Source organism: Ursus arctos, unplaced genomic scaffold, assembly GCF_023065955.2.
Source record: "Ursus arctos isolate Adak ecotype North America unplaced genomic scaffold, UrsArc2.0 scaffold_24, whole genome shotgun sequence".
Classification (NCBI taxonomy): Eukaryota; Metazoa; Chordata; class Mammalia; order Carnivora; family Ursidae; genus Ursus; species Ursus arctos.
In genome coordinates this window covers 25,264,893-25,289,086 of record NW_026622919.1, presented here as the reverse complement: position 1 = coordinate 25,289,086, position 24,194 = coordinate 25,264,893, and the positions used below count along the sequence as shown (strand labels likewise).

The following is a 24,194-nucleotide window of genomic DNA, read 5'->3' as shown; positions in this document are numbered from 1 at the left end:
TGTAGGGCTTTTTGAGAGAAGTAACAGAGAGCCCACAGCCATATTTGAGTCTTTCAGAAAGACTTTGATGAATTTACAGACCAAGAATATTTAAAGCTTCTGGTTGCTTTGTGTTTAAGAGAAACGCTTGTCTCAGGCCCCCCCGGGGTGGCTCAGGTCGTCATCCCAGTGTCCTGGGATCGAGCCCTGCATCAGGTTCCCTGCTCAGCAGGAAGGAGGGAGCCTGCTTCTCCCTCTCTGCTGCTCCCCCTGCTTGTACACGTACTCTCTGTCTCTCACAAATAAATAAATAAAATCTTAGAAATGATGGGGGGGGTGGTGAAAGGAGGGTACAATAAACATTTCCAGGTATACTGGAATATTTTGCATATTAAATAATCAAGATGATTATAAGTTTCAGGAAGATTTCAGGATTGTATGAATAGGAAAAAAGGGTTAAATGATGAGCTGCTTATTGATAAAGTATTAGGTAAGACATGGTGACCCCTGAACTATGTTATCTCTTAAACTAGAGGCTTGAAAGAGGTATTTTTATTTTTTTTATTTTGTGTGTGTCTTGTATTTTTTAGAAATTTAAAGTCAGGGGCGCCTGGGTGGCTCGGTCGTTAAGTGTCTGCCTTCGGCTCAGGGCATGATCCTGGCGTTTTGGGATCGAGCCCCACATTGGGCTCCTCCGCTGGGAGCCTGCTTCTTCCTCTCCCACTCCCCCTGCTGTGTTTCCTCTCTCGCTGGCTGTCTCTATCTCTGTCAAATGAATAAATAAAATCTTTAAAAAAAAAAAAAAAAGAAATTTAAAGTCAATTAATTATATATAGTGTATTATTAGTTTCAGAGGTAAGTGATTCATCAGTCTTATATAATACCCAGTGCTCATTATATCCCATGCCCTCCTTAAAGTCCATCACCCAGTTACCCATCCTCTATCCTCTCCCCTCCAGCAGATATCAATTTGTTTCCTGTGATTAAGAGTCTCTTATGGTTTGTCCCCCTCTCTGATTTCATCTTATTTTATTTTTCCTTCCCTTCTCCCATACTCCTCTGTTTTGTTTCTTAAATTCCACATATGAGTGAAATCATATAATTGTCTTTCTCTGATTGACTTATCTCACTTAGCATAATACCCTCTAGTTCCATCCGATCATTGCAAATGGCAAGATTTCATTTTTTTGATGGCTGAGTAGTATTCCGTTGCGTATATATACACCACATTTTCTCTGTCCATTCATCTGTCGTTGGACATCTGGGCTCTTTCCATAGTTTGGCTATTGTGGACATTGCTGTTATGAACATTGGGGTGTAGGTGCCCCTTTGGATCACCACATTTGTGTCTTTGGGGTAGATACCTAGCAGCGCAATTACTGGGTCATAGGGTAGCTCTATTTTCAACTTTTTGAGGAAACTGAAGGAAGTATTTTTAAATCAAAACAAAACCCCCAAACCCTCATTTTAACATAGTAGATTAGAAAGATCTTATTATCCTGGGATGTAGAGCAAGCCAAAGATAGTTAGAAATGTGCGAAAACCTAGTAGATACATGATCTTGTGGTCTCTTGTATAATCTTTCCTTCTTCCCAGGTCAGCAGCAGTCCTGAGCCTCTGGAGGCTGTAGAACAGGAGGTGAGAATGGTGTTTCAGATCACCTTACAGAAAGTAAAGAAACTTGATTAACTATTGGTTACTCATTCAGCTGCTATTCTCAAGACATCTAGTGCTCAGTTTGAAAGACTACTGATGTTTTTCACTGAAATACAAGAGGCAATTATTTCTGTAGTGGTTGTTAGGGCTTTACTGTAATCTGTAAATTACTCCTCCCTTAAAGACAGCATTTTAAAATAAAGGAGAGAGGGGTGCCTGGATGGGGCTCGGTCGGTTGGTCATGATCCCAGGATCCTGGGGTCGACCCCATGTCAGGCTCTCTGCTCAGTGGGGGGGTCATCTTCTCCCTCTCCCTCTGTCTGCCCCCCCCCCCCCGCTTGTGCTTGCTCGCTCCCTCCTTCTGTCAAATAAATAAAAATCTTTAAAAATACAAAATAAAGGAGAGAAAATATAAGTAAATCCAATGAAAATTCAGGCTATTTCCACCTATCCAGCTCTAGGTAAGAAACACTCAAATACCCTTGCACAAAATTGCACAAATACCTTCCTCAGGACAAAATGTACATAACTAGTACGTGTCCTGGAGACAGCCCCAGCGTGTCATTATACTGTATGCTGCCTCCCTAGTCGAACAGATTTCTTCAGCTTCTATCAGGGCACCATTCAGCTTTATTCAGCAAACATCTGTTGTGAACCTTCTTCATATCAGTCTCGATAGCCTGGGCATTGGGATATAAAGACAAAGCTTTTTCCTATTCACTGTAGGTCAGGTCTCCTACTCACCCACGTCCATGGAAGGCCTTCAGCTGATCTATGACAGTGAAAGAAAGTGTCCCCTTTCTTCAGAAATACCCTCAGGGTTAGGACATTCATACCTCTCCTTTAAGAATCAGAATTTTCTTAAACCCACAGTATAATTAACATCTAGATTTTTTTCATCTGATTGTGTCTAGAGTTAGGGTTCTCAGTATTTCTTTGGGTCACAGACTCCTTTAGGAATCAACGTTATGAAACTTTCCAGAAAATACATGTACACACAGAATGTTGTGATTCTGTTATGCTGTAGAGTTGTCAATCAAAAGAGTTTAAGAACCACTGCTTTAGACGTTTAACTTCTCCTTGTGGAGAAAGAAATGTAAACATAAAAATTAAAATATAAGGTGATAAGTGTTATAGTGGGGATCCATGGGGCTAGTTTTTGTAATTTTGTCTTTTCTTTCATTGGGCTTAAAATCTTTGAATCAAAAAGATAGACTTATGTGACAGAGTTGCTTGCCCATTTATTTAGCTTATTTCAGATGAAGGCAGGCAGGCTACTTAGGAGAACTCTACACTGGAACTTTTCTTCTTTCTTTCAAGATTTTACTGATTGAGAGAGAGTGTGCTTGTGCAGGAGCAAGAGGAGGGGCAAAGGGAGAGAGGGAGAGAGAATCTCAAGCAGACCCCATGCTGTGTGTGGAGCCCGATGTGGGGCTTGATCTCACAATCTTGAGATCATAATCTGAGCCGAAACCAAGAGTCGGATGCTGAACCGACTGAGCCACCCAGGCACCCCCCATTTCTAAGTTGTCCTTAGATAATTTCTTTTATAGTTGTAAATTTAAGTTATAGTTTCTTAGAACATAAATAGTTACAGGGCAATGCTGACTAACACGTGACGTAAATATTCTGTGCAGGACTGAGCACGTGAGGGAGATATTTGATGAATGGAACAACTGAAAATATTTTGTAAAGGCTTATAGACTTTTAGCCTGATATCTAAAGCCAGTAAGAAAATGGCACAAAGACCAGATAACTTTCACCATAGTATCTCAAGTGAAGCTAGAAGTAATGACACCTGTTTTCTTTTTTGTGTGTAGGAAATACATACAGAATAAAATTTACCATCTTTCTTTTCTTTTTTTACTTATTTGGGAGAGAGAGAGAGAGAGAACACGAGCAGGGGGAGGGGCAGAGGGAGAGGGAGAAGCAGGCTCCCTGATAAGCAGGGAGCCCTACTCGGAACTCAATCCAGGACCTTGAGATTATGACCTGAGCTGAGGTAGAAGCTTAACCGACTGAGCCACCCAGGTGCCCCTAAAATTTACCATCTTCATCATTTTTAAAGCACACAGTTCAGTAATGTTAAGAATATTCACATTGTTGTGAAATAGATCTCTAGAACTTTTTCATCTTGCAAACCTGACACTTTGTACCCATTAAATAACTCCCTCTCTCCACTTCCCCAGCCCCAGCCACCATCATTCTACTCTATTTTGTAGGAGTTTGACTGCTTTAGGTGCTCATGTAAGTAGAATCATGTGGTATTTGTCTTTTGTAACTGGCTTGTTTCACTCAGCACCATGTCCTCAAGATTTATCTCTGTTGTAGTATGTGACTGACTTTCTTTTTAAGGCTGAATCATATTCCATTGTATGTATGGACCACATTTGATACATTCATTCATCCCTTCATGGACAGTTGGGTCACTTCTACCTCTAGGCTATTGTGAGTAATGCTGCTATGAACATGGGTGGAGCAAATGTCTCTTCAAGATCCTGCTTTCAATTCTTTTGGATATATACCTAGAGGGGGTATTGCTGGATTGTATGGTACTTCTTTTTTTAGGTTTCTGAGGAAATACCATACTGTCTTCCAAGACAGTTGCAACATTTTATAATCCTCCCAATAGCGTAAAAGTGTTCAAATTTCTCCCCATCTCACCAACACTTGTTATTTTCTGTTTGTTTTTGATAGTAGCCATCCTAAGGGGTGCAAGGTGATACAGTAGTTTCTATTTGTATTTGTCTGATTAGTAACGTTGAGCATCTTTTCATGCTTGTTACCTGTTTGTATAACATTTTTAAATGACACCTTTTATTTTTTAATTAATTATTTTTTTACCTAAAAATTTAAGATTTTTTATTTGAGTAAGAGAGAGAGAGAGAGACCATGAGCGGGGGGAGGGGCAGGGAAGAGGGAGAAGCAGACTCCACACTGAGCAGGGAGCCCAATGCCGGGCTTGATCCCAGGACCCTGGGCTCATGACCTGAGCTGAAGGCAGATGCTTAACCGACTGCACCACCCATGCGCCCCAAGAATTTTCTCTTGTTTTGCACGTGGTACCTTAAAAGCTTACTGTTGACCAAAAGTGATATACTTTATCTTTTAACAGATTAATATTTAAGCTTGTCTTTCTTCATTCTGTCTTAGTTGGAGGCATTGTTAGTGACAGAATTACATAATTTCTTCCACAGGAATGCAATACAAGAATACTGTGCCTCCCTCCAACCAAACATTGTAGCAGAGACTTTTCTCATGTCAGTGCTTTCCTACTAATCTTAGGAGCTTTATGTCACCACTGCCTGGGAGACCAGTGAGAAATGCTTCCTTTGAAAACGGTCCCTTAAATTTCAGAGCTTTTCTCTCCTCAGCTCTCCCTAAGATCCAGAAGTACAGCCCACACAGTGAGCTATTTTAATGAGTGTAAAATATTTTTATATGGTAAAACTATAAAAGGTAAGTTACAGATAAATAAATCTCATGTTACTTGGATAGTCCATGACAAATTTAAAATTTTCTTCTAAGCAGATCCTAATTTACTACTTCTTGTAGCCCCAAACCTTGAAAATCCCTAAGATGGCATAGTCCTTTTCCTGGTTTAGGTGCAGTTCTCTTGCTTGCTTTATTCTGTACTCCCAGATCCACAAATGAATTTGGGGAGGAGGACTTTGGTCAAACTGTTTGTTTTGAACTCTTTAATTACTAAGTAATGTTTTTTTAAAGATTTTCTTTGTTTGAGAGAGAGTGAGAGACAGAGCGAGCGAGCATGAGCCAGGGGGAGAGGCAGAGGGTGAGGGAGAAGCAGACTCCCTGCTGAGCAGGGAGCCTGACATGGGGCTGGATCCAGGACCCTGGGATCATGACCTGAGCTAAAGGCAGATGCTTAACCCACTGAACCTCCAAGGGACTTGTCAAATTGTTTTTCAGATAGTTTCAAAGGCATGTCATTTTTTCATTAAAGATGAACTTGATTCTTTCTAGGGCTTTCTGAATCCACAGTCTTGATGAATTTAAGTGTTAATAGAGATACAGCAAGGACTTATGAGAGTGGTACTAAGGGCAGCCTCTATTTGTCTTCAGTGTCTTTGGTTCCACAAATAAGACCATCATTTTCCTAACTCCAAACAAGCTAATTTGCTTCACTTAGTAAATTTTTATCAGATACTTCTATATTAGGCGTCGGTCACCAGCTCGGGGAAATAGTCAGCAATTTTGTCCTTTAGTTTTAAGAGGGGAGGAAATGATAGAGAATGGAGCTATTTCTTTGGTTTTCTTCCTTCCCCCTAGAAATCAGCCTAGTATTTGAGATGCACAGAATAGTTGGCTATCCAATGCAGCTAATTTTATCAGCATATTTTATCAGTATATTTAGTGTTGCACTTCATGTGATGGGTAATCAGTTGTCTTAGACACAAGGCAATAAATAATGGGTAGCTCCCAATGCATTAATAGTATTGATAGTTTTCTCAACTTTGTCAGTGAAAGATAACTTCATCTAGTTACACTAATTCAAATTTATTCCAAACTTCATTTACTTTTTTCCTTATTATAATAGTAACATGTGCCTACTGTTAAAAAATATGGAAACAGGGGCGCCTGGGTGGCGCAGTCATTAAGCGTCTGCCTTCGGCTCAGGGCGTGATCCCGGCATTCTGGGATCGAGCCCCACATCAGGCTCCTCTGCTTGGAACCTGCTTCTTCCTCTCCCACTCCCCCTGCTTGTGTTCCCTCTCTCGCTGGCCGTCTCTCTGTCAAATAAATAAATAAAATCTTCAAAAAAAAAATATGGAAACAAAAGTTTTTAATAAGAACGAAAAAAAAAATTACCTATTATCTGTAGCCACTTAATATAGCTAAAATATTTTTTTGAGACCATATTTCATATGTAGATTTATAGTCTGATTTTTGTAATTTTTTCTACTTGTGTATGCATACATATATACATACACATACATTTATATATAAATGAGCGCCAACAAGGGCAAAGAAAAGGTAAAAATCACTCATTATCCAACTACCCAGTGGCAGCCACTATCAAAATCATCATTGCCCTGACAAAGCTTTTTCTAACTATATTTTCTTAATCACTCATACTGTACTGGATTTTTTTTTTTTAAATATTTTATTTATTTATTCGACAGAGATAGAGACAGCCAGCGAGAGAGGGAACACAAGCAGGGGGAGTGGGAGAGGAAGAAGCAGGCTTATAGCAGAAGAGCCTGATGTGGGGCTCGATCCCATAACGCCGGGATCACGCCCTGAGCCGAAGGCAGATGCTTAACCGCTGTGCCACCCAGGCGCCCCTGTACTGGATTTTTTTTTAAGTTTTTATTTTGATTCATTTTGTGAGAGAGTGCTTGCGCTCATAAGCAGGGGGAGTGGGAGAGGGAGAAAAGGAGAAGCAGGCTCCCCACTGAGCAGGGAGCCCAACGTGGGGCTGGATCCCAGGACCATGACCCGAGCCAAAGGCAGACGCTTAACGACTGAGCCACCCAGGCGCCCCTGTACTGGATTGTTTTAATCCCCAGTCTCTTTGCAAAATATTTTGAATATTTTCCATTTCAGTAAATACCCCTCTACAGCACAGTTTTTAATTCCTGCATAATATTCTCTTGTATGGGTATATAAGTGTAGTTTGCTTAATTTCCTATTTTGAAGCATTTAAGTTGTTTGCGGTTTTTTGCAGTTATAAATGATGTCATGTATACATTTATTTCTTTAAAAGTATATATATGTATATTTTCCAATTTAACATTTAAGGATTTTCCCATGTCACTGAAAGTTCATTTTAAGTATTGTATGCTAACGTGGATATACTATTTTATTTTTCCTTTGATAGATTCAGAGTCTCAGGGGAGATTTGTTTTTGGTAAATGGATCATTATCTGTTGTGGATATGTGTGTTTCTTAAAATGATGGTGAGCAATAAAATAATTGGTTGCTGACCAGCTATTAGTTCAAGTCCAAGTACAGTATAAACTCAGAAATTGAGAATAGCAAGATCTAGGATGGAGGTCTTTGGCAAACACTTGGGTTTGAACCATGTGTTAGAGCTCAAGCCCGTCAGTAGAGCCAAGATGCTCAGACTCTTAAATGGGTAACTCACGCTGGTGTGGCATTCACATTCTGTGACATTCTTTATCTCTCAACATTTACAAACAGACCAACAAAAAACAGGAAAAAAAACAACCCTCAGAGTCTGGGGTAGCGATGAAGAGTGGGGTGTGGGGCACTGTTGAAGGGATAAAGAAGTCTTTTTTAAAATTTTAATTCCAGTTAGTTAGCATGCGGTGTTATATTAGTTTCAGATGTACAGTAATAATGATTCAGCAGTTCCGTATATTACTCAGTGCTCCTCAAGATGAATGTACTCTTTAATCTCCTTCATCTGTTTCACCCATCCCTCTGCCCACCTCCTGTCTGGTACCCATTTGTTTGTTCTCTATAGTTAAAAGGCTGTTTCTTGGGCTTGCTCTCTTTCTCTCTCTCTCTTCCTTTGCTTGTTTGTTTTGTTTCTTAAATTCCACATGTGAGTGAAATCATGGTATTTGTCTTTCTCTCACTGGCTTATTTCACTTAGTGTAACATTCTCTAGCTCCATCCTTGTTGCAAATGGCAAGTTTTCATTCTTTTTTATGGCTGAATAATACTCCATTTTATATATATCAAGCACAGGGCTTGATATATATATACACCACATCTTCTGGATAAAGAGCTCTTGATTTGCCACAGCAAATATAATTTACATAACCCTATGTTCTCATCTGGTAATTGCTTTTATATTCATTCAGCCACTCTTGGTAGTGACATTTGTGCTACATCAAAATTCATAATAGTAAGTTAACGGAGATGAAACATGAAAATGTTTTAATGTTGTAAAGCTAAGTGTTTCAGTGATAGAGTTCCCCAAGTGTGGTTGCTTTCATTGTGATTGCTTTCCACCGTAGCACAGGCAGGTGACTGTATGCCAAAAATGCTTTCTTATACTTGAATAGAATTTAAAATTTTAATTTTAATTTGAACACTCTCTGACTTCTCAGCACCTGAAACAACCTAAATCTCTCAGCATAATATAAAGCTTAGAGTATATATGTAATTTTGATTGGTATGGTGTTATTTGTTTTTTTTTAATGGCTTGGATTCTGTTTCATTAGTTTTATAGCTGTAATATATTTTTAACAATGTGCTTTAAAAGTTAAAAAAAATATTTTATTTTACATTATTTCATTATTACTTTTTTAAAGTGCAGATTCAGCCTCAGTAGGTCTGGTGTGGGGCCTGGGATTCTGCATTTCTTTCTTTTTCTCCCTTCCCTGCCCTCCTCTCCCCTCCCTTCTTTCTTTCTTTCTTCCTTCCTTTCTTTCTTTCTTTCTTTCTTTCTTATTTTAAGATTTTATTTATTCGACAGAGAGAGAGACAGCAAGAGAGAGAATAAGCAGGGGCAGTGGGAGAGGAAGAAGCAAGCTTCCCGCTGAGCAGGGAGGTGATGTGGGGCTCGATCCCACGACCCTGGGATCATGACCTGAGCTGAAGGCAGATGCTTAACTACTGAGCCACCGAGGCGCCCCAAAAATAAAATTTCAAAGAGGGAAATAAAAGTCACTAAAAATCATCCTGCACCACAGCATAACTTAGTATGTTTATATATTCTTTTTGCTTTAGGCCAAAAGCATGCATTTCAAGAGTCTCAGAGTTGTGCATAATGTATTATTTGCTATATAATAATTGCTAACCTTTTATTTTTTATTTTATTTATTTGAGAGAACAAGCAGAGGGAAGAGGGAAGAGGGAGAGGGAGAAGCAGGATCCCCACTGAGCAGGGAGCCCACTTCGGGGCTCAATCCCAGGACCCTGGGATCATGATCTGAGCTGAAGGCTGATGGTTAACCAACTGAACCACCCAGGCGCCCCAGTTGCTAACATTTTAAATACTTAGTATGTGTGAACACTTTGCTAAGTCTTTATGGAGAATAACTTATAATTTATTAATTATATACCATTGTCTCTATTTTACAAAGAAGAGATAGATATAGAAAAGAATACATAACTTACCCAGAGTCAAACATTTAGTGAATGGTAAACTCACTAATTTACCCTAATTCTTCTTCTTCCTCCTCCTCCTCCTCCTACTATTACTGGTAAACTTTTTGTCAGGTTCTCTCTCTCTCTCTTTTAAGGTTTTACTTATTTGGAGGAGGAGAGGGGCAGACAGAGAGAGGATCCTAGATTCCACTTTTAGCACGGAGCTCAACGCAGAGCTGGATCTCACAAACCTGAGACCATGACTAGAGCCAAAACCAAGAGTCAGACACTTAACTGACTGAGACACCCAGTTGCCCTAGGTTCTTTTTTTTTTTTTTTCCCCAAAGATCTGGGTATTTTGCTCAAAAAGAACTGGGTCATTATTCGTAGCCATTGAACAACTGTATTTGTTTTTCTTTTTAAGTAGGCTGTATGCCCAACATGGGGCCTAAACTCATGACCCTGAGATCAGGAGTCACATGCTCCACCAACTGAGCCCACCAGGTGCTCTTCTTTCTTTTTTTTTTTTTTTTCTTTCTTTTCTTTTTTTAAATATTTTTTTAAAATCCCCTCCCCCACCTTTTTTGGGTTTTTTTACTGAAGTGTAAGTGACACACAATGTTACATTAGTTTCAGGTGTCCTGCATAGCGATTCAATTTTTGGACAACTGTTTTTAGTTATTTGCCACAAACCCCTTTGAAAAACCTGATAAAAGTTGTAGATTTATTTTTTTTCCCAGAAAAGTGCGTTCTGCACAAATTTTTGCATGAAATTCAATCTGGACATGTCCTTCATGAAGACTGTATGTGGACCCTAGAATAGTAATTATCACCTGGGTTACTTTTTAAAATGCAGATTACTTGGTCTCACTGCCTAAAGCTTGGAGTTAGACTTAGAATATGCCCCTTTAGCAGTATTTCAGATGATCTGGATGCAGGATGTTTTAAGAATATTGTGTACAAAACCGCATGTCTCCTGAGATTCAGAGTCTTGTTATTCCACTGCTGGTTTTGTGTGTGGGTTTTTTGGGGTTTTTTTGGTTTTTTTTTTTTTAAGATTTCATTTACTTGAGAGAGAGAGAGAGAGGGCACGTGTGCACGAGGCGGGGGGCAGAGGTTGAGAGAGAAGCAGATTCCCCGATGAGCAGGGAGCCCAATTTGAGGCTCTGTCCCAAGACCCTGAGATCATGACCTGAGCCGAAGGCAGACGCTAAACTAAGTGAGCCACCTAGGTGCCTCTATTACTGTTTTTTGTTTTTAGTTTTTTTTTTTTTTTTTAAGATTTTATTTATTTATTTGACAGAGAGACAGCCAGCGAGAGAGGGAACACAAGCAGGGGGAGTGGGAGAGGAAGAAGCAGGCTCCCAGTGGAGGAGCCTGATGCAGGGCTCGATCCCAGAACGCCGGGATCACACCCTGAGCCAAAGGCTTAACGACTGAACCACCCAGGCACCCCTCTATTACTGTTTTTTAATAGAATTTTCTCTCTGCAAGTTTTTTTCTTACCCCATTTAAGAAAATGGCTTAAAATAAATTAATCATTTAAAGATTTCCCCATAATTCCTTTTTTTAAATTAAATTAAGCTCAGTGCCTAGCGTGGGGCCTAGCACAGGGCTTGAACTCAAAACCCTGAGATCAAGACCTCAGCTGAGATCAAGAGTTGGACGCTTAACCGACTGAGCCACCCAGGTGCACCCCCCCCAATAATTCTTTTTATTTGTAGGATGAACTTTCTGATGTTAGCCAAGGAGGATCTAAAGCTACCACTCCAGCATCAACAGCTGCATCAGATGTGGCCACAATTCCTACGGATACGCCCTTAAAGGAAGATAATGAAGGATTTGTGAAGATTGCAGATACACCAAATAAATCAGAAATAAGCAAGCATATTGAAGTACAGGTAGCCCAAGAAACTAGAAATGTTTCAACAGGTAGGTGACCCTAATTCTTTACTTTCTAGTAAAGATCATGTGGGTATGAAAAAATACATCTTTAGGGGTGTTACTGCTTTAGATTTATAAAATGATACTCAATTATAAGTAAGGTTAAAAGGGGTGATGATCAAATAAAGTTTTGGCGAGGCAGATTTGGGGAGCCGGGGGATTGGAGAGCCTGAAAGGCAGGAGAATAGTCTTCATATTTAATTTCTCTGTATTTCATCCCTTAATTAGTAAAAAAACAAACAGGGAGTCCTACCCTGGGTTACAATGGACCGTGTCCCAAGAAATACAAATAAAAACTTTGGTTATTTATCAGTTTTTGATATTCACTGTTAATTGAATATATGATATATTGTCTAATCCTGTGTTTCCTAGAATCCACTCCTTAAAATTTTTTTAATGATCAAATGATGTATTTATAACCATTGAAGCAACAGGATTTTCATGAGGGGCAGTATGTGATATATGCGTTATTTATGTCATCTTGTCCTTTTTCTAAGGCTCTGCTGAAAATGAAGAGAAGTCAGAAGTTCAAGCAATCATTGAATCCACTCCTGAGTTGGATATGGACAAAGATCTCAGTGGATATAAAGGCTCAAGGTACTGTCAATGTCAAATGAAGACATTTTATCCTTCCTTTCCCCTCTCCCAGAAGCATACTATTATTCTCTGGTCTCTTGCCAGAAAAAAGGGCAGATGTTTTGCTGAAGAAATGTTAGTATTATATTCTAGTTTCCATTTTTGAAATGGACATTAAATGTTTTGTGAAATGTTGCCTTTGCTGCAGCAGGGATTAGGAGCATATGGAAGCATAGCGGAAAAACACAGCCAAGGTGCAACCAATACTTTCTGGAATTTGAGGAAACAAAGAAACAAGTGTAGGGGAAGTAACAATTTGAGCAAACTTTGTTCCTTCCGCCAGATCAGGAAGAAGATATGTACTCACTTCAAAACTAATGATTTCAGGAGCCTGGCTGGCTCAGTAGAGCAGATTACTCTTGATCTCAGGATTGTGAGTTCAAGCCCCATGTTGGGTGTGAAGCCTACTCAAAAAAACAAAACAAAAAAAGCCCAAAGTGTAATGATCTCATTATTGGAAAAAATTACTCTCATTTTACATGGGGAGGCTGTTTAGTGGTGGGAAGAGAATTTTATGTATGGTCAATCTAAAACATATGAATGTTCACGAATTTCCCACAGGAGCTACTGCCTTTCTTTTAATTTCTTCCATAACATCTATCCTTTAATAATGATGACCATAAAAATACATGCTGTTTATTGATCGCTACAGTCGTGGTTAAAAGCATGAACCTAGACTAAGATTATGTTGGTTCAAATACCGCCTTGGCTGAGGTATATTTTCTCCTCCAAAAAAGGGAATTACGATAATACCTCAGATGATTATGAGTAAATGAATCAATGTATGTTAAATCATTGGCAAAGGGCCCAGTTTAATAAATGTTAGGTAGTATTATTGTCATCATCATTTAATATAATTTTAATTACAACCTTATGAAGTCAACGTCTTCATCCCCATTTTACAGATAAGGAAGCTCAGAAATGTGTAGTAACGTGTCCAAGATAACCTCGTTAGCAGGTGGAGCTGGCATTCGATCTAGGACTCTGATTTCAAAGGCCATGTCCTGTGAAAATAGTTTTTTTCTTTATTGTTTATTTAAAAATGTAAGCAATGTAGGGGCACCTGGCTGGCACAGTTGGTTACATGTCCGACTCTTGATTGTGCCTCAGGTCCTGATCTCAGGTTCGTGAGATCGAGCCCTGCATGGGTCTTCGTGCCTCTTCATGCCGGGCGTAGAGCCTGCTTGGGATTCTCTCTCTCCCCATCCCCCTCTCCCACCACTTGTACATGTGCTATCTCTTAAAAAACCAAAAAAACAAAGGAAACAGTGCAGAGTATAAAAAGTGAAATTCGCTCTTTATCCTCTCTTAAGCCTAAGGAGATGCCGCTGCTTATTAGCAGGTTCAGTTTGTCATTCTGACCCTCTTTAAAAATTAAAAAAAAATTTTTATTAGACTAATGCATGTATACTATTAAGGTCAAATGGTAATAATACAAACTATGAAGGGCGATAGTAGTCCCTTTCCCCTACCCACCCCTCATTCCCATTCTCAAGAGGCAGTGTCTCTTGCTTCTTCGTTCTCTTTTTTTTCCTCAACAAAAGTGGTTCAGCTTCATTGCAGGGAAGCTGGGGAGGGCCAGCAGGCTAAATAAGGGTCTCGGCAGGAACTGCCATCACTGAGCAGGACTGCCAGGCCCTGCGTCTGTCTGAAAGGCAGGAGAGGATCAGCATCCTGCCCCCTTTGGTCCGTCTTGGGGCCGAGGTAGGAAACAGCCTTTTTCTGTTTTCGCCAGGGTCTCCAGCAGGGTGTCCACACTGTGCTCAGAGTTGATGCAAACCTTCTTGTTGGGCAGGTCATGTCAGACTCAACTCGCCAGCTTGTTGAGCGCCTGACTGACCGCATTAGAGCTGCCTTCAGAAGTCATGTCCACAGAGAACTCATGTTTCAGCATGACTGTGGACGTGGTGGTGGCGGCAGCAGCCACATCTTAGTTCTCTTTTGCTGTTTTTCTTCAGGTGTCTAAATCACATCCTTATGCTTCTTTTCCTGGCTCCTTCTGTGTCTCAGCTGGGATTCTGTAAGAAAATTAAGTCCTAATGCCCCGAGGCATCCTTTGTGTATAATGAATTAGCTACACTCCTGTGCGTCTAGAATTGAGAAAATAGTCACTCAAATCATTTTCTGTATTCTGTGGGTCAAATGAGGAACCTGGTTTTAGAAACACTGTGAGACTAGCTCTTGACTTTTTAGTGGAGGATGACAAGGATGCAGCTCCTCAGACCACCATCCTTCCTTTCATCCTCTCAATATAATCCTGTTTTTGTTACATTAACATTCATTGTTTAAATCATTATGACTGTATAAATACTGATCACAGTTTAGCCACTGAATACACTGTGATTATATTTCCTATCTTTAGCAACTTTGTTTTTCTTAAATTAGTAAAACCTGGTGGATTTTTGTTTTGTTTTGTTTTGCTTAGGTTTCTACCTACCTATTATTAGTTCATGGACAGATACCTTGCGAATCATAAATGTAAACACTCTCAAAATGGCCAAGTATAAAGCCAGTTTCCTGGCACTCTGTCTCCGGGGTTTTCTATTTGCATTCTCCAGCCTAGGCTGTCGTGGGCGCTGGTCCTGGCGTTTGCCCTATCCCACCGGGAATTCTTTTTTTTTTTTTTTTTTTTTTTAAGATTTTTTTTTTTTTTATTTATTTATGTGACAGAGAGACAGCCAGCGAGAGAGGGAACACAGCAGGGGAGTGGGAGAGGAAGAAGCAGGCTCCCAGCAGAGGAGCCCGATGTGGGACTCGATCCCGGAAAGCTGGGATCACGCCCTGAGCCGAAGGCAGACGCTTAACGACTGCGCTACCCAGGCGCCCCCCCACCGGGAATTCTTGTCACCTCTGTCCTCTGTTGTATCTTCTGTTTCCTGGATCCCTGGTCATCTTGCTGCTGGTGCTTCCTTTTTAAGACTTACTTATTTATTTTAGAGAGAACGAGCACAAGTGGGGACGGGCAGAGAGAGAGAGAATCTCAGACTGCTGAGCCTGACATGGGGCTTGATCTCACAACTGTGAGATCATGACGTGAGCCAAAACCAAGATCAGAAGCTTAACACTGCCACTCAGGCACCCTTTGCTTCTTGATTTATGCCTTTGTTTTGACAGAACATGTTCCTTTTTTTTTTTTTTTTTTTTTTTTTTAAGATTTATTTGAGAGAGAGAGAGAGAGCACATGCAAGTGGCGGGGGCAGAGGGAGAGAGAGAGAATCTCAAGCAGACTCCATGCCCAGAGCAGAGCCTGCTGTGGGACTTGATCTCACAACCCGGAGATCATAACCTGAGCCAAAATCAGGAGTTAGACGCTCAACCGACTGAGCCATCCATTGCCCCTTGACAAAACATATTCTTACTAGCATTCTGGGCAAAGGCTGCATGGAAAGTAAATTTTTGGAGAACTTGAATATGACAAATGTCATTTGAAGACATGATTGATAGCTTGGCTAACAGAATTCTAGGTTGGAAAATCTTCAGAAGTTTTCCTTCAGAATTGTGAAGACATTGCTTAATTATCATGTTGAGTTTGAAGAGTTGCCATTTGGGTTCTTGCTTTTTTTGTTTATTTTCTCTGAAAGCGTTTAGGATCTTCGCTTTATCCCTCATGTGCCCCCCTCCCTTTAAAAATTCATCGATCGTGTGCTTGATGTAAGGGTCTTCTTTTGTATCTTGTATGTGGTAAGTTCTTTCATCTGGAAATTCATAACTCCCAGTTCTGAGAAATTTATTTCTCCTAACTGTTGTCTCTTCCTCTCTTTCTGGAATATCTATTAGGTGGTTATCGAACATCCTGGACTAACCTTCATAATTCCACATTCCACCTTCCCCCTTCTGTCTTTTGTTCTAATTTTGGGTTGATTTCTTCAACTTTATCTTTCAACCCTCATTGATATTTTTCCCCCCTAAAAGTTTCTAAGGTTACTTTTTATAACGTCCTGCTGTTCTTCTATGGATGCAGTGTTTAGTCTGAAAAAATTAATTGTTGTCAAGTTTTTTCTGTTGCTTGGCATTGTCTCTTTTGTTCTGAGTGCCTCTGTCATAGTCCATTTGTTTTTGGACTCCCTATTTGATTTTATTTATTTATTTTTTTAAACAAATACTGTCTTTATTTTTTTTTTAAGATTTTATTTATTTATTTGACAGAGAGAGAGAGACAGCCAGAGAGAGAGGGAACACAAGCAGGGGGAGTGGGAGAGGAAGAAGCAGGCTCCCAGCGGAGCAGGGAGCCCGATGCAGGGCTTGATCCCAGGACCCTGGGATCACACCCTGAGCTGAAGGCAGATGCTTAACGACGGAGCCACCCAGGCACTCCTGGACTCTTTATTTTATAATAAAGGCCTTCTTTAAAGGTCTGGTGCTCCATGGCTGTTTTGCTGGTACTTAAGTAATTGATGCTGATTCTCTGGTTTCCTGTTTTGAACATGTGAAGATGGCCTCCATTGTTTAGGGAGCGATGCTATGGGGAGGGAGGTCTCTGTTCTGGAGGATTGGATCTCACTCATACTGCTTCTTGTGCTGTCTTTCATCTCAGCCTTCTGTTTTATGTTCTCCCTTCATGCATTTTTCTGTAGATTGCTGGTTCCTTTAATGCCTGGGCCTTTCAGAGGTTCTGGCAGCATACTGAGTTCCTCCCTAAATCCTAGTGGTTTAGACTTCAGCTTTTACTGGTCTGTCAAATCGGTTTCTACTGTTTGCCTGTTTTCCATCTTACAGAATGTTATTCACATTTCATCTGCAATTTCTTTTTCTATTCCCTATGTCCTATTGGGTGGTAAATGACTATGTTTAGTCCACCAAATTTAACTGGAAACCCATGCAGAGAGAGAGAGAGCAGGGGGCAGGGGCAGAGGGAGAAAGAATCCTAAGCAGACTCCACGCTGAGCACAGAGCCCAACATGGGGCTCCATTCCATGACCCTGAGATCATGACCTGAGCTGAAACCAAGAGTCCAATGCTTAACTGACTGTGCCACCCAGGCACCCCAACTTTTTTCTATTAATATGACATTAAAGCCCAAGCATACACATTTCCCCATTTCTTTGCATATCCCATGCTATAAAGGGCTTATATACACTGTTTTGTAACTTGTTAATTAATTAATTAATTAAGATTTTTATTTGTCAGAGAAGAGAGTGCACAAGCAGGGATGCCTGGGTGACTCAGTCATTAAGCGTCTGCCTTCGGCTCAGGGCGTGATCCGGCGTTCTGGGATCAAACTCCACATCAGGCTCCTCCGCTGGGAGCCGGCTTCTTGCTCTCCCACTCCCCCTGATTGTGTTCCCTCTCTCGCTGGCTGTCTCTCTCTGTCCAATAAATAAAAATCTTTAAAAAAAACGAGAGAGTGAGCGCACAAGCAGGGGGAGAGGCAGGCAGAGGGAGAAGCGGGCTACCTGCCGAGCAAGGAGCCCGATGCAGGACTTGATCCCAGGACCCTAGGACCATGACCTGAGCTGAAGGCAGACGCTTAATCCACTGAGCCACCCAGGCATCCCGTTGCTTTTTAAAAAACACCTTTATATAATGGGTTTCTTTACTTTTTAACTATATAGTTAAAAATCTTTAACTTTTGTGTATCCATAACTTATCTCTGACCTATTAAGGATCAGTTAGGTCATTTCAACTTTTAGCTTCTGTAAGAATGCTGCTCTGACCATTCTTTTACATTTGTAGGATTTTTGTAGGATGTTTTTGACATTGAATTCTTGGATCAGTGGGTATTTGTATTCTGAATTTTAACGGATACTATAATCGCCCTTAAAAGAAAAATAAAATGTCCATGCCAGTTTATATCCAGACAACATAAAACATGGTAGTTAGTAAATATCATGGATTCTGAAGCCTGACTGTCTGGGTTTGAATCCTGCCTCTTTCTCTCATTTGCTGGATGATCTTGGCAAATTCCTTAATCTCTTTAGTTTCCTATTCTATAAAATTGGGATAATAACACCTCCTTTGTAGAGTAGGTGCGAGGATTCATTAAGGTAAAGCGCTTATACAGTGCCTGATACAATGCAGAGTAATTCTCTGTTAGCTGTCATTTATTGTTTGTGTTTACTGGGATATGACCGAAAAATAAACATTCTATATTTTCTTCGACAGTTCTTTCTGCGGAGTTTAATGGAAATATCATAGGAAACCTTTAGAAATCTTTTAAAATTACATTTTGTATTAAATGTAAATTACAGGTAGACAATTATTTGCCTGTTGTATTCACTTTACACTGTTGGAAAAGTCTGTAATATTTGTTGATTTGGTCGTGTTGTTTCTGTTGCATAGCACTCCCACCAAAGGCATAGAGAACAAAGCTTTTGATCGTAATACAGAATCTCTCTTTGAAGAACTGTCTTCAGCCGGCTCAGGACTAATTGGAGATGTGGATGAAGGAGCAGATTTACTAGGTATGATAGCTTATCTGAAGAAGTATCATACTGTTTTAAAAATAGATTTTTAAAATGACTTAATTGATCATTCTTTAACATGTCCCTAACTCATCAGTAGCATAACAGGTAATTAATAGGAGTGTATTCTTTGAGATCATGAAAGTTTTAAATGAAAGCTTCTTTGTGTATGGATATCCCTAAAATTGAATTGCACTTTAATTTGTATTTTGAAATTCATACAGCACATTTTATTGAACACGTGCTATATTCCAAGAGCAGTATTGCACATAAGGAGCACAGTGATATATATGGGGGGGGGGTGTGCATCCAGGTGTGTGGACGTGTAGATGTGTAGACTGATAGGTAGTTAGTTCCTAGCTTAGACAGATTCCTTTAAATTCTGTTGACCTTAATTTAATAAGAAAATATAATACTTTTTTTTTTTTTCTGAGATTCACAGAATATTCTGTTTCAGCTCTATGGGAACTGTAGCTTTTAGAGTTTGTGTTGAAGAACACCCGGTTTGAAAAGAATACTGCATCTTCCATTATTTATCTGGTGACCTTTGCCAAATAGCTTAACCTCTCCTGGCCTTAGTTTCTTTGTGTATAAAATGAAGGAGCCGGATTCTAGTTCAGGGGTTGAGCAAACTGTGGCTCATAGGTCCAAATCCAGCTCATCTCCTATGTGTATGAATAAAGCTTTATTGGAACACAGCCACTCTCGTTTGTCCACTTATTGTCTGTAGTTGCTTTTGCACACAACAGCAAAGTTAAGTAGTCTGTAACAGATCGTATGGCTTACAGAGACTTAAAATATTTACTGTCTGACCCTTTACAGAAAGAATGTATAGACTCCTGCTCTAGGAGATCTCTGAAGTCTCTCTGAACAATAATGACATGATTCTGACTTAGGTCAGTTAGGTTTGGCGTACCTTTCTTATAACTTAAGATCTAAAAGGATTGAAAGTCTTACAGTATTAAAAACCCATGCCTTTGGAATAGATACTGGTCTTAAAGAAATTTACGTAATTAGTGTAATTATTATACAGACTACAGTGTTCTCAAAAGGTGCTGTTCGTCAATTTTTGTGAATATGGAGTGGGATTGCTTGCATTAATTTGTATTAAATTTATTGATTACCATTATGTCCTCAAAAGTGTGAAGTATTTTTTGCAGGAAACATAGGTTCTGCCTAAATGGAGTTCACAGTCTTATCTAGTAAGATAGATTGAAAGTTTATTATAAATAAAACTTTCTGAGTTAGACATAGACTCCCACCATTAAAGTGTAAGTCAAGTATTGGAAGCAATTGAATGAGTTTGCATTTCTCAAGGAGGGCTAAAGATTAATCCTTAAGGAACACCCCATTTTTAAATTTACACATTAACTTTAGTTAACATTCAATTAATGAATGAAAAGATCCTTTTATGAAACTGAGTCACTGGCAAAATTGAAGGGTAGATGCAAAAAATGTTAGAAGAATTTTTAAGTGTTTAAATTTATATTCAAATTTATATACAGTAAAAATCACTCTTTATGATGAATTTTTTGACCTTTGACAAAAGCATGGAGTTGTATAATCACTACCAGAATCAATATACACCCCCCCCCAAAATCCCTTCATGCTGCTCCTTTGTATTTAACTAGAATGAAGTACTTTTTAATGCAGTTTGTATACTCTGCTCCTTCATAATCCACTATTGAATAATATAATTTTTGAGGTTGGTGGTCCCAAACTTTCCTTTTTGTAAAGAGTTAAGAAGACACAGAGTACTTAGAAATAATTGTGGTCTTTTAAAATCCTGTGTTTTCTGAAAGCTTCCATTCTTTAAGTCAGAAAATTAAGCATAATGAATAGGTTAAAAGCAAAATCCTGATACTCTGGTTTTCTTTCTACTTTGAAAATAAGAAATAAACTGTAAACTAGTGTCTTTTCCCTTTTGCAAATATTGATATATTTATCTCTAGAATGTTCCAGATTAGAAGTTTTTACTGTATTACCTTAAGTGTAGTGACTTAGGCCTGCATAAATACCTTTTGGTCAAAGATGGTAAATGAAATTTCCAAGGCACTTATTTGTTCCCTGGCTTCTCTTCTATACAGTTTCATGATCGTAATTGAGGTGTAATACTAAATGGAAGATAGTGAAACTAACAAAATTGTTTTCCAAAGTCCTTTAATTGACCTTGGGTTGATAAATAAGTACATAGTCCATTTCTGTAACTCATTTTCTTAATTACAATATTACTGTAAAACTCTTCTCTTGTTCGAGGATATAAATTTTTGCAATCATTATGCATATACTCCACACTTAGATTATTTTTTTCTGATTTTAATAATTTTAAAGAGGTAAACTCCTCCCCACCCTACCCCCCATTTGCCCGTGTCTGTTGACTTTATTTTCATTGATTCTTTTTTCCATTTACTTTAGTCATGTACTCCCTACAACCACACTCTGGAACTTGGAAATCATACATCCTACTCTTGGGATTTTCTTTCTCTTGGTTATCTGTCTATATTTTCAGCTTCACTATCTTTACTTCTTCTATCATCATTTAAACATGTTCAGATCTTTTCCATTTAAAAATGAAAGTACTGCTATCCTCTGCCCCTCTATCTATAGTACCTTCGTAACTTATCACTCCCTTTCCTTCCATTTCTGGTCACACCTTTATGTAGCAATATGGAAGAGGTATGTTATGTGTCTGACACTATTCTAGATGCTTGTGATACATGAGTGAACAAAGCAGACTTGTTGAAAAAGCGTAGCTGCTTTTAACTGGCAGGATTTCCCCTTTCCCACCTGTATCTCATCCCCTTGTAGTCTGGGCATTCTTCCCCGCGCTCTACCTGGCATGAAACAACTTCTTGTTTGCTCTATCCTGTGGTTCCTTCTACGTTCTTTCACAGGACTTCTCAGATAACATTTGTCTTTAACACGATCTTTGCTGGATTTCTGTGATAAACAGACTTTCCTGCCTCTGATTATTTTTTTTCAGTCTTTGCAGGTTCCTCTTCCTCTGCCGGTCTTTCAGGACAGCAGTGTCCCAGGCCTGCTTTTTTGTTTGGGAAGTCTTATTTGCTCTTGTTTCTTGGCTTTCATGGAAAATTGCTACACAGTTTTTATCTCCTTCCAGCACCTTTTTCTAGAGCCCCAGGCTGTTACTTTAAAACAGCCCAAGAGACACCTCTAAGATGATTTGTAGGGCTTTACACTCGATGTGCCTAAAGCTCAGTTTATTATGATCACTGTCCTGTTCAGAGCTTTCTTAGTGCAGCGTGTACTGTCTCAGTGAATGCCTCACCATCCACCCACTCAGTTCTCCATTCAGAATCTCTCCCTCTTCCCTCAGAACCAATCACCAAGGCTTGTGTACTCCTTTTCTTTAAAAAACAAACAAACAACTGCATATCTAACTCTTTATATCTCCTTGCCTCTGCTTAAATGGCATATCCTCCTGTTGGAGTTCTGCCTTGGTTAAAGCTTAGTTGTCCCTGAAGTGTATTCTCGTGGCACTCATTTTCTTTATTATGCTGCTCTTTATACTTTACTGTAATTTTGTGTGTACGCATCTCTCTGGGTAGGCTCTAAGCTCAATGTGGCCGAGAGAACTTTGTCCCTTGCTCACTACTGAGTCTTCAGCACCATAGCACAGCGATTAAGTGAATGGATTGCTAAATAGTTGTAATGGTTTTATTTCACCTCTAATTCTGTGATTCTTCACCTTTTAGGATTAGAACTCCTTTAGGAGAGAATTTGTAAGAAAGCAGTGTACTTTTGGAAAAATGCATGTGCAGGTAGACAAAGTCGTGCATACTTTCTCAACGGATTAACAGACAATTTGGAGGCCCAACTATGGACCTAGCTTTAGGGTTGATGCTGAAATCCAAATGAGACTTCTGTGATTTTAAAATCTGCCAGGCAGTTTTTTGCTTGTTTTAATAGGTAAAGTTCCCAAATATGTTAGACCTAAGTTTATGTTTGGTTGAAACCTTGACTAGAAATGGGGCCACCTCCAAGTTATGTTTTTTTTAATAGTTATGAGTTAGTTTTTATTAATACATTTCAAAATGAAAAGTTTGGACAATCCTATTGACCATATATTAAATTTGTACACGAGATTTTGAGGGAACTCTTCACTGAGAATGTGTAAACTTTAGAAACCACATTATCAGATATGATTCCCATAGAGTACATATTTCACAATTTTTTCTTATTTATAATATTTACACTTTATTGTATTTAATCGTTTCTCTACATCTTTTAAATTTTATTGTCTCCTCTTATTGAAATAATTGAGCATAGATCTTGCTTTCTGAAAACAATCTAATTATGATTCTCATTCATTTTTCTCTTGGGCTGCTTACCCAGGGGAATATTCTGGTGTGTATGCTTTTAAATTCTTTAATATAATTGCTTTTTAAGCAAGGTGCTCCTGGCTGCTGTTCTCATGTAATGCTTTCTCATCATTGTTTTCTGCTCAACTATTTTTTTTTTTTTGCCTTCCATATATTTTCAGCTTTTATGCTTCTCTCCCTACATGCTTGAGAGTTTATAGCAAACATAGTCATTACATAAGCTTTTTTCAACCAATCTAAACCTATTTCTTTTCACTGTATTGCTTTATTGAAAGTAAACATTAGTCCAGAGGAAATATTTCAGCATATCTTGCCAAAATTCATTTTGGAATTGGAATTTAGTTTGTCTTTATTTTCACCTTTTGGAGAATACATAGATGATTAAATAAGCTACTGTGTGTGATATTTAATTCTTCATGGTAGAAGTAACCTGATCTTTGAGAATATTTGAGATAATTATAATACAGACAAAATATGAGTCTGTATGTGAGCATTGAATTTTTAGCATTCCTAGGTTGGTTTTGTTTTAAATTATCTTTAAGTCATTTGAAATACTACCTTTTAAAAAAATCAAGGGGCATGTTAAGTCCTTTCCCTTATACAGTTTTCTTAGGATTTGCTTCCTGTATAGCTGGGTTATATGAATATTACTTCTTCCATTGTATGTAGTTTTCCAACATTAGCTTAGGATAAGTGAATGGCGGGTCTTTTGCTTTGCTTTGTTTTGCCTTTTTGTTTTTGTAACTTTTTGAGATAATTCCCTAGTGTGTTGTTTTATTTCTTCAGTTTCTTGTAAGTAGCAAATTAAATAACTTTCTTCTCCTTAAAGATCATTGCATTGGATCTTACACTGAATGCTCTATCTGCCTTACAGTCCTCATTAAATTATTAAACAGGATTCTGTAAAGTAATAACTGAACATTATCATTTCAGAGGTGGCACTTTGAAAGAACTTTTATATTATTGATGTGGGATTTTCAATCTAACTATTCATTGTGCAAAAGAATTGGTAAAGCATTTTTTTTTTTTAGGTATAACATACCAGAGATCATCCTTATGAATGGAGGAAATCATCTTAATTTCTGTCTTTTGCACATCATTATGCATTAAATCATAACACTGTGTGATTCCAGGTGTATTTCATATCATGCATAAAACTTTATAGATTAATAATCTATTTTCATGTTGTTTCTTACGTAAAACATTTCTT

The 24,194-nt window shown here is 38.8% G+C and overlaps 1 protein-coding gene across 9 annotated transcripts in view; it reads left to right on the top strand.

Moving 5' to 3' along the window:
* The window catches only part of SPAG9 (sperm associated antigen 9), a 135,903-nt gene that overhangs the window by 73,106 nt on the left and 38,603 nt on the right, over nt 1-24,194 (top strand). For all 9 annotated transcript variants that reach the window (XM_048224077.2, XM_048224074.2, XM_057318292.1 and 6 more), the window contains 3 exons: nt 11,385-11,592; nt 12,102-12,201; nt 18,520-18,641. In XM_048224077.2, the coding sequence (XP_048080034.1) occupies nt 11,385-11,592; nt 12,102-12,201; nt 18,520-18,641 (430 nt within the window). The remainder of the gene's footprint in view (nt 1-11,384; nt 11,593-12,101; nt 12,202-18,519; nt 18,642-24,194) is intronic.